General features: G+C 44.8%; 2 protein-coding genes across 3 annotated transcripts; one reads left to right on the forward strand and one right to left on the reverse strand.

The window, feature by feature from the left end:
• Positions 1–101: 101 nt before the first annotated feature.
• Positions 102–6,565, reverse strand: haus2 (HAUS augmin like complex subunit 2). Its single transcript, XM_038300870.1, has 7 exons — positions 6,380–6,565; positions 5,580–5,666; positions 2,030–2,128; positions 1,703–1,772; positions 1,436–1,568; positions 1,237–1,345; positions 102–294 (listed from the first exon to the last, which is right to left on the reverse strand). The coding sequence occupies exons 1-7, from the start codon at positions 6,548–6,550 to the stop codon at positions 163–165; spliced, it is 801 nt and encodes a 266-aa protein (XP_038156798.1). The 5' UTR covers positions 6,551–6,565; the 3' UTR covers positions 102–162.
• A 1,134-nt stretch (positions 6,566–7,699) lies between these two features.
• On the forward strand, positions 7,700–14,498 carry lrrc57 (leucine rich repeat containing 57). Of its 2 annotated transcripts, none has more exons than XM_038300900.1 (6): positions 7,700–7,850; positions 10,108–10,263; positions 11,823–11,958; positions 12,035–12,303; positions 12,396–12,581; positions 13,636–14,498. In XM_038300900.1, the coding sequence occupies exons 2-6, from the start codon at positions 10,180–10,182 to the stop codon at positions 13,675–13,677; spliced, it is 717 nt and encodes a 238-aa protein (XP_038156828.1). In that variant the 5' UTR covers positions 7,700–7,850; positions 10,108–10,179; the 3' UTR covers positions 13,678–14,498. The 2 variants fall into 2 exon arrangements, with proteins under 2 accessions (XP_038156828.1, XP_038156829.1); XM_038300901.1 differs by having other exon boundaries at positions 7,727–7,850; positions 10,122–10,263.
• Positions 14,499–15,445: the final 947 nt, after the last annotated feature.

The following is a 15,445-nucleotide window of genomic DNA, read 5'->3' on the forward strand; positions in this document are numbered from 1 at the left end:
CCGTTTTTTCTTTTTTTTTATAAGTTTTATTCACATTTCTGTATTTGTGATGTACAGCTGAAATATGTAGATACTCACAGGATAAATCAATAAACGCATTGTTCTAAAATAAACAAAATCTAGATGATCTCAGTCTGGGCTAAACAGACCGGTCCGGTTCCCTCAGGGGGCCGACGGCCCAGAAGACGGAGGCTCTGAGCAGCTGCTGCTGCTGACGGATCTCCACTGCTGGATCTTGCAGAACAAAGTTTCTGATTCTGCTGCCAGGGTCAGCAGGAGGGCGAGCGAGCTTTCCTGAGAGGAGAGAGAGAGAGCAGACGGACCTCGGATCAGAACACGATTCTGCTTGCTCTTTCTATGTAGTAGCTGAAGGTTCTGATGGTCCGTCCTGAGGCTGGCCTCTCTTGGAGACCAGATGTTCTGCAGATGTTCTGAAGAACTATTGTCTTCATCTAAGCATTCAACTTGGATGTTAGATCCAGTTCCAACCAGGTTATTTAAGGAAGTATTCCCTTTGAGCTCCTCCTCCATTTTAGATGTGATTAATCTGTCTCTGTTACAGGGATATGTACCTAAAGCTTTTAAGGTTGTTGGAATTAAACCTCTGCTTAAGAAACCGTCTCTTGACCCAGATGACTTGGTCAATTATAGACCTATATCCAATCTTCCTTTGTTATCTAAAATTCTTGAGAAAGTAGTTACCAAACAAGTGTGCGATCACTCACACCATAATGAACTTTTTGAAGAGTTTCAGTCTGGCTTTAGAGCTCATCATAGCACTGAAACAGCTCTGGTGAAAGTCACTAATGATATTCTCATGGCCTCAGATAATGGACTTGTATCTGTGCTCGTCCTTTTGGATCTCAGTGCTGCATTTGATACAGTTGACCATAATATTCTTTTAGAAAGACTTGAATATTTTGTTGGAATTAAAGGAACAGCACTAGACTGGTTTAAATCTTATCTATCTGATTGATTTCAGTTTGTTCACGTTAATGACAAATCTTCCTCATGCTCAAAGGTTACCTGTGGAGTACCACAGGGATCAGTGCTAGGACCAATTCTCTTTACTTTATATATATGCTCTCAATCGGAGCATTTATATAGTAAAGTGTTGTGAATTGGCGCTATAGAAATAAATTGAATTGAAACCGGCTCAGAGTGAGACCCAGGCTGAGGAACTGAGTTCTTATTGGTCTGCAGCTTTCAGAGCCGTGGTTCTGGAGCGGAACTGACCAGCAGGGCGAGGCGGTCGCTGGTGGCGTTCAGACAGTGGGCGGAGCTTAGCTTCTCCTCCAGACGCTCTATGAAGTCAATCATCATCTTGACGGAGTCCACCACGAAGCTGCAGCACAGACGGGACAGCAGACAGAACCAGTGGTCCAGTTAGCTGCTGTCTGGGTCAGAATCCTGACAGAACCTCCCCAGTTCTTACCGCTGCATGTGGGCCGGGACGGGCAGACCGGTCCGGGCTAACGGCCTCATCAGCCTTTGGACCAGAACCTTCTGGTCCTTCAAAACGTCCAGGAGGTGGTTCCCCAGCAGCTGCAGCTCCTCAGTCTTGTCACCTGGGGGCGACGGTGAGCAGAGTTCAGACTGAGACCCAGAAAGGTTCTGACTCTCCTGCAGGATCTCATGTTGAGAGGATCCAGCTAATCAGCCAGCAGAAGGTTCTGGTTCTGGTGGACCAGGTCCGACTCACCGAGGTGGAAGCCCTGGGTGACGTCGGCGCTCTGTTCTTCCACCTTCAGGAGCTCCAGCTGCAGCTGGACCTGGATCAGCAGGAATGAGCAGAACCAGTCAGTTCTCCCTAAAGAACCAGAACTGGGCCGGTTCTCCCAGCAAAGGCGAAAGGACCTGAAAGGCTAACAGAACCACGGCCCATAGTTCTGGGTGGGATCAGGCCCATCAGAACCCTAGAGGATACCATCAGGGACGAGATTCTGGTCGGGTCTTTAAAAAAAAAAAAAAAAGGACCCGCCTTCAGGCTGCAGCTTTGATGGACCCGGCCGGTTCTGGGGGGACCTACCTCCTCCAGCTGCTTCTGCTTCCTGAACTGCAACTCCGCCTCACGCAGCCGCCATGAGACGACGGGATCGGGGTCCGAGAAGGCCTGGTCCAGTTCCCCCTGAGAACAGAACCACAGTGTCACCAGAACAGCCGGGCCCAGCGGTCCTGGATCAGAGCGCCTGTGAGATAACATTCTAAAGGTCACCCATCCTGCAGCAGGAGCGCCCCCTAGCGGCCGCTGCTGGTAGCGGAGGCCCTGTCCTCCAGAGCAGCAAGTCTCAACCTTTTGAGTCTGGATCCTAATTTTAACTCTTAACTTTCCAATCAGAGCACCAGCAGCCGCTACATCCCATCATTTTGCTGTTAAATTTCAAACAAATAACACAAACTTAACCTCTATAATAAAACCATCGTGGATCTTTAACTTCCAACCTCTGCGTTTCTGTGAGAAACCTGAGAAATCTTCCTGGTAGGAGCAGCCATGCTTTCTGCAGCTCTTTGGATGTTTGAACAGAGCAGCTTCTGATGAGTCCAGATCTGGATTCCTTTTCCCTGTACGTCACCCAGAAAAGGTGGATGCTAATAGAAACAGACCATCATTGACGGTGCTGCCTTCTCTGCTGCTACCAACAAGCAGAACCCCTCCACAGTGGAGAACACAGCCTGTGATGGAGGATCAGAGGAGAGATGGAGCAGGATGTCCTGCAGCTCTGATGGCGGCTGCCGTATCCAATCCTATTTTCCAGTCTGCATCATTCCTGAACTGATTAATTAGTGATGCTTAATGAGGCATCTTGAAGCCAAACTGTATTGATGCTGCATTGATCCTGTCTCACAGAATACTGACACCTGCTGGACATTTAAAGACACTACAGGCAGCTAATTGGACAGACTAAACTGCATTGATCTGATGACCTAGAACAATTATATCATTGAAATTATTGTAGGTTATATTGTATTATTTCATATCTATGTTTAAATTGAAAATATCTTTGATATTTTTAGATGCAGCCAATAAATAATGTAAACATTTATCATAACGTGAAAATTTAAGGGGGAAAATGTGAGCGAGGATGCTTGTTGACTAGGATTTTAAATCAAATTTCTAAAAACAATAAGTATAGTAAAAACAGTAAATAAACTAAGAGTCAATTTGAAATTAACTTTAATTCAGATAAGTTGAGTGATAACTGAGGGGAAATAAAAAAAAAAAAAAAAAAAGAGAAAATAAAAAAAACGGCTGAAACGTTCCTTTTCCTTTTAGGCTCCAAAATTCTGCATCATTTTAATGATAAACTGCAAAAGATGAGACATTTTTTTAATCAGATGCATCATGTTGATAGATACGCTTTTAAACAGTTTAGTGAGTCAGTCAGTTAGAAACAACTTTGGATCGGTAACATGACTTTATGGAAACCACACGCGCACCGATGCAGCGTTTAGCTCTATGGGCTCCACGCACGCCCCCACGCGTCGCTAATAGACCCATGACTAGAGGCATTAATTCATTTCACAGTTTGATTTTTTTATTTATACAACTCTTCATAAAGTCCTACGGGAACATTTCAACCCTTCCTCCATCCACTCCCACAGCTACAGCTTTCTCTGAATGCTGTCAACATTGAGCCTGTAGGAAACAGTTTAAGCTGCTTATTCTGAGAAACATGCAGGCTAAAGATGTGAGGGTCGAAGCCCACTTTAGGTTTAGTTAGCCAGGGGAGAGAGGCTACCTCCAAAGCACAGGCCCTCAGACCCTGTTTAGGCCCCTGCAGCTCCAGCTGTGCACAGAGACACACGCCTCCCTTATCCCCACTCCTCACTGACCGTTTTTTTTATAGAAAGACACGATGCAATGACCTTCAATGGATAATGAATTAGCGCTGAAACTAACCATTATTTTGCTAATCCATTCATCCCTTGATCATTTTTTGATTAATAATGTGTTAGCAAAAAGATTCTATAAAGAATTAAACCAGGTGAAACTAAAGCTTTTCCACTTCTGGATAGATCAGACTGACAGACGAACAAGATATTTATCTAAAATGCAAAATGTTTTTAAAAACTTTGCGGCTTAGAGCAAAGTGTGAAGCGGCCGGAATGAAAATCAGCCCCTCCAAATCGAGGCCATGGTTCTCCAGCGGCCTGGGGGGAGGCCCAGGACACGCTGGAGGGACTATGTCTCTGAGTTGCCTGGTGTGAGGTGGAGGTGTGTGGATCAGGAAGTCTGGGCATCTCTGCTTAGACTTAGATGGAAAAATGTTTCTATATATTCTTAGTTTTCTAACAATTCCTGCTCTTAGTTGGTCGCTCTGTCAGTTAAAGGCATCTTTTAGAGTCTCTACACTGCAAAAATGATCTAGAAATAAGTAAAAATGTCTTAAATTAAGTGTATTCACCCTTAATTTGAGTAGGTAAATGAGATAGTTTGCCAATGGAATGAGTAATTTCACTCTTAAAATAAGATAATTAAAATAACATGCACTTAAAATAAGACAATGCAATTGTGTTTACTTATTTCAAGTGTAAATTTTCTTGTTCAATTCGCAAAATGTCTCTTTTACCTCCTCAATTCAAGAACAAATGCACTTATTTTAAGAAAAAATGACTCATATAGATTTAGACTTTTTGCAGTGTATTCTCCAGCTAACGATTAATCAAAGACTAGATTAGTTGATGATTATTTCAATAATCCGATACATTTTTTTCAGCCCTACAGTAAACCAATCTCTAAAATATTTAATAAAGATGCAACGACCCCTTTTTATTGTTTAAGTAGCAGAATATTATATTTTATTTCAGTCACTGTCTGTGAACACTTTCTGCAGCCGCTGGCAGACAGGAGCCTAGTTAAGGCTGAGGGTGAGAAAAAGCCAGATCGATACCATCTGCTCGCCGTCTGTGATGGCCGCATGTGCAACCACACAACAAACACTGCAAATTCTTTGATTTACATAAACTTCTTAGATTTTACTGTACTGTACTTCCCTTATTTTTTGGCTCCGCCCCTCACACTGTCCTAATGCCCGCTGTGGGGCCACGTTCATTTGGCGTATTCATATTTTCCAGAAGGACTTGGTGACCCCCCCCAGACATCATATCAGAACCACTGCTGTAGAGGCTGAAGACGTCCAACTTTCAGGGTCTTAATAACCCAGGAAACCTTCTGTCAGCTACCATGTTCAACACCAATGCAACGCTGGAACTTTAACCCCAGTCGGCCTCAGCAGATGGCCGCTCACACTGAGCCTGGTTCTACTGGAGGATTCTACCTGTTCAAGGGGAGTTTTCCTCTCCACTGTCGCTACAAGTATGCTTAGTGTGAGGGATTGCTGAGTCGATGTAATCAACTGGTTTTCCTTGGATAGAAAACTTTTAATCAATCTCACTGGATGATCTGGTGAACTGGAAAGTGACCTGAGATGACATGATGTGAATTAATGCTATAGAAATAAATCGAACTGAATGGAAGACGAGGAGCTTTGAGGAGAAAACCTCCAGACTGCTGACCCGGCTGCTCAGTCAGCAGGAGAACATATAGAAGACAGGGAGGGAGGACAGGATGTCCTGACCTGGGACACGGCTCCGACGGAGACACATCTGGACAGCAGGCTGGCTGCAGGAGTCACAGAGAACGGAGACAGATCCCACCGATGCATCTGGAGGGAGGACAGGGAGGTGTTCAGAGAAAGCAGAAGAACCACCGGATAGAACCTCTGAGGACTAAACAGAACCGCAGATGGAGACTGTGGGGGAAAAAAGCTGCAGTGGATGACATTTAGAGGGAAAAGAAACGATTTAAGATAATGCAGGGCTTTTATTTTGAAGGTCCAAGGAAAGGACAGAGAGCCTCTCGCTTCTCTGCATCTTTATTTTATTAAGCAAAGTTTGATTTAAAAACAACAACCTGGAACCACATTAATCACCATAAAGTCCAAGGTTCAAAAATCTCATTTAGAAATAACCTGAAAAAATGGTTTAATTTAAGAAAATGTACACACACACACACAAAATTATTATTTATAAGGGTTTATGTTTTGTTTTTCATAAATAAACGGAATTTCAATCTAAATGATTTAAACCCCTAAATGAGAAAACTCATTTTCAGAGACGAAGAATATTCCGCATTATTTTTAAATTAATCCCATTTAACGCTGGATGATCACGTGAACCAAATTATTATATTTCTGATTAGTTCCATCCAGATTAGATGGTGTTCAGTCTTCAACCAAACGGCAGATAATTCAGCTAAAACACATTTAGACCGAATCCAGCCGCTTTAATTTAGCAAATAATCCAGAATGTCTGCCTCTCTCCAGTAAACCAAAGGACATGTGGACACACTGCAGAGACAGACAGGATGTCCCCCTACCTCCCAAATGTCCTTTAGGCCTCCGGTCTCATTGTGGACAAGCGATCGGTTCAGGCTGCAGCTCTGCTTCGATCCAAATGAACAAGTTTTACCGCCAACTCTCCTCTTCTCCCGGAGAGAAACACAGCAGCGCCCCCTGCTGGTCTGGAGGTGAGAGGGGAAAAAAACCATACAAATAATACGATGTTTTTTTGTGTCTTTTCTGCTTTGAATTCGATTATTTTGATCGAACAGATGTGCGTAGAGTTTAAAGTGTTCTTCTAAACAAGTAAAAAACTACGATATAAGTCATTAAGGGGTAATGTTGGAGGTGGTCAATCATAGACTGTTGTTCTGCAGCGCCTCCCAGTGGGCAGAAAGGAAAACTGCATATTGTAGATTCCCCAAGGAGTTCTGAGGCATTTTAGCCAAAGGAGGCATTTTAACCAAAGGATTTGAATCAAAAACATCATTAATGTGCACAAATAAGGAAAATTTGTATTAACCATACATGGAAACAAAAAGTTTTATGGGGCCCCCAGGAACGTGGGGCCCTAGGCAACTGCCTAGTATTGCCTAATGGTAAATCTCCCCCCTGCCCGGAGGGCAGCCGGAGGAAGGCTGGAGATGAAAGGAGGAGGATGAGGATCGGTTTCCTCCAAACAATCAGAGGAAGGATCCCGTTTCTGATGACAGAGAAATGTAGTGATGTTATGAGCAGCGCCTGATTAGCACCCAGACGATCTGCGACTGCCTCATGGAAGCAGCTGATGAGCTGCAGAGAGACACTCATGGAAGCCACTGTTTTCTTACCAATGGGCTTAATGGTTTCAGATTTTTCTAAGATGTTGGCCAGTGCCTGTGAACCCTCCTTGCAGCTTATCTGCAGATCTCTTTGCAGAGTTCTTAAGAGACCTTAAAGGCAGTAAAGGATCTGCCAGGCTGTTATGCTTTAACTCATCATCCACCATTTTTATCCCAAAGAAACGGTTTCCTTCCTATGTCACTTATGTTATCTTTGTTTCCTTTCTTCTCCTGGTCACTGCTAACTGATAGGATTAAACAGTTATTTAAATAAAGAGGACGGTCTGTGAACCACAGGCTTTAATGCAGTAATCATTGAGATAAACAGTTAAAATGATCTGGTCTAAAGCCTGCATGCTAATCATCATAATCATTGCATTTCTGGTTTGTGTTTTCCTTGCTTCTTCCGTATGAGGAGGAGGATGAGGAGGAGGTTCCATCCAGAGACAGGACATGTTAAAGATTACTGCACTGTTCTTGCTCCTGCAGAGATTCCTCTCTGAGCCACAGGCCAAGAACTAACACTCCAGGCCAGTAGGTGGCAGCAGGCAGCAGAAAGGAAGGGAAGAAGAAGAAGAAACCGGAAAAGGAAAAGGAGGAACAGCTGATTCTCAACTTGTTTTCATCGGTTTGACCAGAGTCCAGTTGCCAGGTCCGGATCAGAAACCTCATCAGAACCAGCTGGGAGGTGAGTTACGGACCGGAACCTGCTGCTGAAGATCGGTCCGAAGAACGAGATTAAACGGAACAGCCCATTCAGAGGAGGGGCAGGGAGGGAGTGGGGGGCTGGAAAATAAGAAACCCTGTTTGGCAGCAACGATAAAGGCAATAATCAGTCAATGTTTAGTTAGTTTAGTGAGGATCAAAGACTTTGAGTAAAAAACAATAAAAGTCCTAATATTAGTAATGAGCTTAAATCCTTTCTGTTATACACAGTTAAATATAACAGCAGATTAACAGTTTATGGTTAAAATCTAATCTGTGACTCAGGGTGAGGATGACTATTAAACCTGGGAGGTGATGAAGATGATCCTCATTAATCACTAGAGTTCACAGAGAAACACTGAACTGGACCGGGTCACTGACAGAAAATTAACTGGACCGGGTCACTGACAGAAAATGAACTGGACCGGGTCACTAACAGAAGATGAACTGGACCGGGTCACTGACAGACGATGAACTGGACCGGGTCACTAACAGACGATGAACTGGACCGGGTCACTGACAGACGATGAACTGGACTGGGTCACTGACAGAAAATGAACTGGACCGGGTCACTGACAGACGATGAACTGGACCGGGTCACTGACAGAAAATGAACTGGACCGGGTCACTGACAGACGATGAACTGGACCGGGTCACTAACAGGAGATGAACTGGACCGGGTCACTAACAGACGATGAACTGGACCGGGTCACTGACAGACGATGAACTGGACCGGGTCACTAACAGGAGATGAACTGGACCGGGTCACTAACAGACGATGAACTGGACCGGGTCACTAACAGACGATGAACTGGACCGGGTCACTGACAGAAAATGAACTGGACCGGGTCACTAACAGAAGATGAACTGGACCGGGTCACTGACAGACGATGAACTGGACCGGGTCACTGACAGACGATGAACTGGACCGGGTCACTAACAGGAGATGAACTGGACCGGGTCACTAACAGACGATGAACTGGACCGGGTCACTGACAGAAAATGAACTGGACCGGGTCACTAACAGAAGATGAACTGGACCGGGTCACTGACAGACGATGAACTGGACCGGGTCACTAACAGGAGATGAACTGGACCGGGTCACTAACAGACGATGAACTGGACCGGGTCACTGACAGAAAATGAACTGGACCGGGTCACTGACAGAAAATGAACTGGACCGGGTCACTAACAGAAGATGAACTGGACCGGGTCACTGACAGACGATGAACTGGACCGGGTCACTGACAGAAAATGAACTGGACCGGGTCACTGACAGACGATGAACTGGACCGGGTCACTGACAGAAAATGAACTGGACCGGGTCACTAACAGACGATGAACTGGACCGGGTCACTAACAGACGATGAACTGGACCGGGTCACTGACAGAAAATGAACTGGACCGGGTCACTAACAGAAGATGAACTGGACCGGGTCACTGACAGACGATGAACTGGACCGGGTCACTAACAGGAGATGAACTGGACCGGGTCACTAACAGACGATGAACTGGACCGGGTCACTGACAGAAAATGAACTGGACCGGGTCACTGACAGAAAATGAACTGGACCGGGTCACTGACAGAAAATGAACTGGACCGGGTCACTAACAGAAGATGAACTGGACCGGGTCACTGACAGAAAATGAACTGGACCGGGTCACTAACAGAAGATGAACTGGACCGGGTCAGTGACAGACGATGAACTGGACCGGGTCACTGACAGAAAATTAACTGGACCGGGTCACTAACAGACGATGAACTGGACCGGGTCACTAACAGACGATGAATTGGAACCTGTCTCTGAAAGCTAAACTCGGTTCGCTGACCCAGAACCAGCTGAATGGTTCTGTGGGTCAGCTGGTCTGTCTCTCCTCTTGGTTCTGGTTCTCTCCACCGTCTCTGAGCGTTGGCCCGTCCACAGATGCCGGAGGAGCGTCCCTACAAACATCAGAACCAAGACCCGGTTTGCTCGAAGCAGGGAGCTCAGTTGTGCAGCAGTGAACAGGATGGAGGAGGGAAGGTCAGTAGGTCAGATGGAGGTCTTCATCACCCTGCTGCTCCTCAGAGGTTTCTGTCTAGTTCTTCATCCTCAGCTTGTCTGCTGGAAACATTTCAGATGTTTTTAGGTTTCTGCTCTGATGTTTGTCAGAAAGTGGAAGCTGCTGGTTGGTTCACCCAGTCCTGATGAGGAGGGGCCTCGGACTGCAGGGATTTAACCCTCTGATCTCATTAACAGCCACTGACCTGCAGGAGGAGGAAGAGGAGGAGCTCTGTGGGAAGTGATCCACTTCTGCTGCAGTGGGTTAACATGGGGAACAGCGCGCTGAAGTCCCACCTGGAGACCTCCCAGAAGACCGGAGTGTTTCAGCTGACGGGAAAAGGCCTGCAGGAGGTAAGGGAGGGTCTGTCTGAAAATGTGTTTTTAGTCTTTTTGGGACGGTTTTTACAAACGCTCTTTTTATAATGGAGTTTGCCAGAATAGAAGAAATAAACCAAAGACCCGACTTTTAAACTTTTTAATCAGTGAAGCAAAGATGGCCGTTTACCTGTCCCTCAGAGACAGACTGCAGGAGGAGCTCACCTTGATGCCGTGGCGCTGTGGAAGGTTAAAGCCACAATAAGGCTGGACTTTCACTTCCACAGAGACACACAGAACATGGAGGATTTTATTCAACTTCGGGGTTTTAACAACATTTCATGTTTTGTGTCAGATTATGGAGAACTTCATTTTAACAAGATCCCTATTTCATGATTTTTAACTGATACTTGTTTTAAGTCAATACATGTTTATATGTTTTGAATTGTGTAAATAATGAGTTTTTAAAAGCCTTTAGAGAACTAAATACTAATGCAAATGGCAGTAAGCTTATGTATACTGTTAAATTAAATCAAAGAGTTTATTTTATCTTATATTGTTTGGCTAAATCTTACCTTTTTATTTCCTAAACTTTTGCCCAGGGATGCTGCCAATCCAGTTTTTAATGAACAAGAGGAACGGATACTTTGATTGGATGAAAGAAGCAGTGTGTGATTGGATGATTTCTATGGATCATTGATATAGATTTATAAAGTCATGAGCGCAGAGATGATGTCGAGCGCACCTTTGACGGTTAAATTAATGCTGTTTGGCTCCGACAGGATCTAAGAAAACAGGTTTTTAGACCAGCATGACTTTTTCAGATGCTAATTGGTGGAAACTCGTTAAAGCGCCCAGGAGCAGAGGGCCCCTCCTTTGCCTTTAGAACACAGATTAATCAACTTGTGTTTTTTAACTACTTTTTCATTATTGAAATATTTCCAATTAATTCAAACACAGTACCATTGATTTGCTGGAAAATGAACCAAAACCTTTGTTTTTGGACAATCTTTGCTCTTTTCTCTCTCCTTTATTTTCTGCTGTTATGCTATGAAGTTGTATACTTAATTATTGTTTTCATTAGATTTCATTTTGCATAATAGATACTAAAGCATTTAAATGACATTTTCTTCAATTAAACTCAAATGATACACGTCGCTAATTTTACTGATCTCTGTTCCTTAAAAGCTAAAAAGCTTCAATCTTAAAATTAGAAAAAATATTTTAAACATGTTTTCATCCTCAGAAGTAAAAACATAAATAAGCCTAAATTAAATTTTTTTTTTAGTTCAATCTTAGAACTAAATGATATAGAAGCAAATTTTATGAGATTTGATCCTTAAGAAACGGGAGCAATACAGTTTGTTCGAGAAGAGTTGCCATATAATGATGTCATAGGAAGGGCGGGGTCCAGAGCAGATCTGGTACCTAGGTACCTACAAGGTTTGGGGGAGCCCCTGGTTACCAGCGGGTCAGTGGTTGGATCCACGGGTCAGCCTAGAACAGGCCTGAGGGTGGAGTCGCTCATCATAACCTGATTCTGGCTTCTCTAACCGCGCCGCTCTCAGTAGTTCCTGATGTTCTGCTCATTTCAGTTTCCAGAGGAGCTCCAGAGACTCACCGCTAACCTGAGGACTGTGGATCTGTCGGGGAATAAGATCGAGTTTTTGCCGGCCTCCGTGGGGAACTTCCTGCTGCTGAAGAGCCTGACGCTGAACGGCAACAAGCTGAGTGAGTATCCGCTGGACGGCGTCTCCTGTGGGACGTTCCCGCTCTGCTTCTTCTAACGCTCTCCTCTCTGCGGAAGCGGGCCTTCCTGATGACATCGGGAAGCTGAAGAAGCTGGAGACCCTGAGTCTGAGCGGGAATCGGATCCAGCGGCTGCCCTCCGCTGTGGGCCAGCTGAAGGCCCTGAGGACCCTGAACCTGGCCGGGAACTTGATCACAGAGTTCCCCGCAGGACTGGGAACCCTGAGACAGCTGGACCTGCTGGATCTGTCCAGGAACAGGATTCAGAGTGTCCCAGCAGAGGTGTCGGAGCTGCAGGCCATCGAGATCAACCTCAACCAGAACCAGGTTCCCTTCTCAGTACAGACATCATAGAAGCTGCAGGGAACCCTGTCAGTAGCAGCTCCTCTCTCTCTCTCTCTCTCTCTCTCTCCTGCCAGATCTCGGTGCTGTCAACAGAGGTGTCCCGCTGTCCTCGGCTGAAAGTTCTCCGTCTAGAGGAGAACTGTCTGGAGCTGTCCTCCATCCCTCACTCTATCCTGGCCGAGTCACAGGTGTCCCTGTTCTCCGTGGAGGGGAACCTGTTCGAAGTGAAGAATCTCCGAGAGCTGGAGGGATACGAGAAGGTCTGCTCATAGCACCATGGTTACCAAACCGCTACTGTTTAAGCTTCATGGAGCGTCTGGAAAACCTCGCAGATAGAAACAGAAAGTATTCAACTATTTGCTCCTGTTAAGTAAACGGTCGATGGATTTCACTCAGTCGGCACCTTTTTAAAAATCTTTTCAAATAGAACAGTTCATCATACGGCCCTTATTGCACGGTAATCATACCTGTTCTGATCTGGGCAGCGTTCCTTCCTCCTTACTTACAATAATGGAAAGTAGTCAGAGTCAAATAAATTAGACACTTTGGTTAAACAATAGCATGTATATGAATAAATTCTTCAGAAAGAATTTAGTGTGTTGTGGGAAAAAGGTTTGTCATGTCTACAAACACCGTCACTCAGGGCAATTATGCGGCCTTGCAGGTGAAACAGGCTGGTTGAAAACTTTTATGGAGAGTAAATAGCATAAATTAATATATGAAATTAGAGAAACAAAATTTTCCGACCACACTTCATAGAAGAATAAATGATGATGAGTTCAGACCTGTAGCTGATATGCTAGAGCATCGATGGACGAGATGATGATGATGTCAGAAGTAACCTAAATTCCCAGTAGTGTCCTTAAAGAGAGACTGTGTAACCTTTGACCCCATTGTGACTGTAATCTGAGATCATCAAATCATCCTTCATCTCCAAAGCTAGCTAAGCTAACAGCTCTTAGCTGGGACCCTCAGCTGATCAGACATGTTTCTGGTTCTGTGGTGGAGGATTTTAATCCAGAGAGGGAATGTTTCCTCGTCTTTACCAGAAACTCCAGGATTCTAGACCTGCTGGTCCAAACTGGTCTGATACCAGAACCAGAACCCAGACTGGTTCATTTAGAGACTGAGCAGTGCAGCTAGTGGCCTGCAGGAGGCGCTGAATCTGGAGGTTACAGGCCTAGTGCCCCCTGGTGGCTAAAAGTTGCACAGATCTGCTTTAGGAAGCTACTGGTCCAGCAGAGTTCTGGTCTGGCTGTCCGTTTCTGGGCCGGTCCACCAGGTCTTCATTGCTCTCTCTTTCTGTCTCCTCAGTACATGGAGCGTTTCACCGCCACCAAGAAGAAGTTTGCCTGATCTTCCCCCAACATCTAAACTCCTACTAACCCCCCACCCCGCAGCAGTCGGAGCTTCTCATTGGTCCGCAGCCAGGCGCCACATAGACCTGCTGATGAGACGGAGCTTAGCAGCATGGAAGGAGCTTCAGTCACAGGAAGCCGGCGGCCAGCTGCTCCAGCAGAGGGAGCATCAGAAACTGCCTACTTTCAAGGATGTTCCAGTGATGTCATAAGCCCATATAAGGAAGCAGATGTTAGCTCCTGGACTCTGATCTTTTCTTATAGCGCATGAAGCCTAGTTGTCATGTTGTTGAGCGGCTCAGCCTTGTAGCACAACCATAACCCCCCCACCAACACCACCCCCACCCCAGCCTTTAGTTTAACCATCTCAGAAAGAAAGACTGTAGCCGGTACCAGCCCGTTGTGCGACCCAGGAGGTTCAGAAGCTTTGAGAGCCAAACTGAAGTATGAAGCTCAGCAAAGCTTTATGAAAAGTATTCCCACCCCCACCAGGCCTGCAGGGTGTTTAATTTGAAGTGCGATTGAGCACTAATGAATCGGAGCTAGATCAGTCCATCTCTTGGCTACCACCATCTGGAAAGGTTATCCTTCTGTCTGTTACAGGCTGTGAACATGAAGGGGTGTGAATACTTTTCGTGTTTTTAACCATGGTTGTTTTACTCAGACACTAAACGACTGTTTCTCTGATCCGTTACGTTTGAGGTGACTCTGTGTTGGAGTGACTGACATGCTGGATGTATCATGGTCTCTGTATGAACTGACTGTTCTGACCTCCATCATGCCCTGTATTTAATAAAAGCTTAACCGGACCTGCCTCCATCTTTTCCTTGACAAGCAGCTCCTTTGTCATCTTACTCCAGCTTGGTAACGATGTAGAACAAATATAATAAAATGAGACCTGCCTTTTCTCAAGAATGTCTTTATTACTGCTGTTCAAAAAAGACGTAATATTTCCGAGAATAAAAAAGACTACTTTGAGTCATGTTTGAACGGATGCAGCTTGGTCTCTGTTCTACTCACTCAATTTTACTCGCCCAAACTAGAGGGTTTTAGCTTTCTAATAATGTATTGCACATGTAATTTGGGCTTACAGTTCCTAAGGTATTTGCTTTTCCATTTGAGTATACAAAAGAGGCGAGGATTACCCAAAATGAGTTGGACTTTAAGAGGTTCCACCTACTATATTCTATTTTTTAATCTTGTAAAGCAGATTAGCTGATCACAGATCACCTGAGAACTGGCTCAGAGTTCATCTGATTAACTCTTTCTTTCCCAGACAGAGCCTCTATGGAGGTAGTTTACAGTTAGCTTTTCTAACATAGAAATTGTTTATAGATCCATGCTTCTATGCTTCTTTTTTCTGTGTCTGCTTCTGTCTCCTTGAACCCCAGTCGGCCTCAGCAGATGGCCGCTCACACTGAGCCTGGTTCTGCTGGAGGTTTCCTCATGTTCAAATCGAGTTTTTCGTCTCCACTATCGCTACAAGCATGCTTAGTCTGAGGGATTGCTGAAGAGTCAATGAGTCCATGCAATCAACTGTAGAGAGAAAACTTTGAATCAATCTGAATGGATTATCTGGTGGATCTAAGTCTATAAAGTGACCTGAGAAATAAACTGAATAAAATCCCAGAATTTAAAGACAATTTGATAATTAATAATTTATTTTATTATCATGGTTTAAAGAGAAATGAATAATAAACCATTAAAACATCCATGAGGCATCCTGCAGTAACTTCAGGTCTTGATCAGAAGGAGGAGCTCTCCCA

The sequence above is a fragment of the Cyprinodon tularosa genome, unplaced genomic scaffold, assembly GCF_016077235.1.
Source record: "Cyprinodon tularosa strain WSP-4 unplaced genomic scaffold, ASM1607723v1 ctg459, whole genome shotgun sequence".
Taxonomy (NCBI): domain Eukaryota; kingdom Metazoa; phylum Chordata; class Actinopteri; order Cyprinodontiformes; family Cyprinodontidae; genus Cyprinodon; species Cyprinodon tularosa.

Bases quoted from the DNA above. Each gene is read 5' to 3' on its own strand.
- haus2 (XM_038300870.1), bottom strand. From the start codon at position 6,550: ATGGTTTTTTTCCCCTCTCACCTCCAGACCAGCAGGGGGCGCTGCTGT. The intron at 2,129-5,579 runs GTCAGGACATCC...TTCTGTTCTCAG, and splicing joins CCGTCGGAGCCGTGTCCCAG to GGGGAACTGGACCAGGCCTT. The intron at 1,346-1,435 runs GTAAGAACTGGG...TCTGTGCTGCAG, and splicing joins GTCCCGGCCCACATGCAGCG to CTTCGTGGTGGACTCCGTCA.
- lrrc57 (XM_038300900.1), top strand. From the start codon at position 10,180: ATGGGGAACAGCGCGCTGAAGTCCCACCTGGAGACCTCCCAGAAGACC. The intron at 10,264-11,822 runs GTAAGGGAGGGT...TGCTCATTTCAG, and splicing joins CGGGAAAAGGCCTGCAGGAG to TTTCCAGAGGAGCTCCAGAG. The intron at 12,582-13,635 runs GTCTGCTCATAG...CTGTCTCCTCAG, and splicing joins AGCTGGAGGGATACGAGAAG to TACATGGAGCGTTTCACCGC.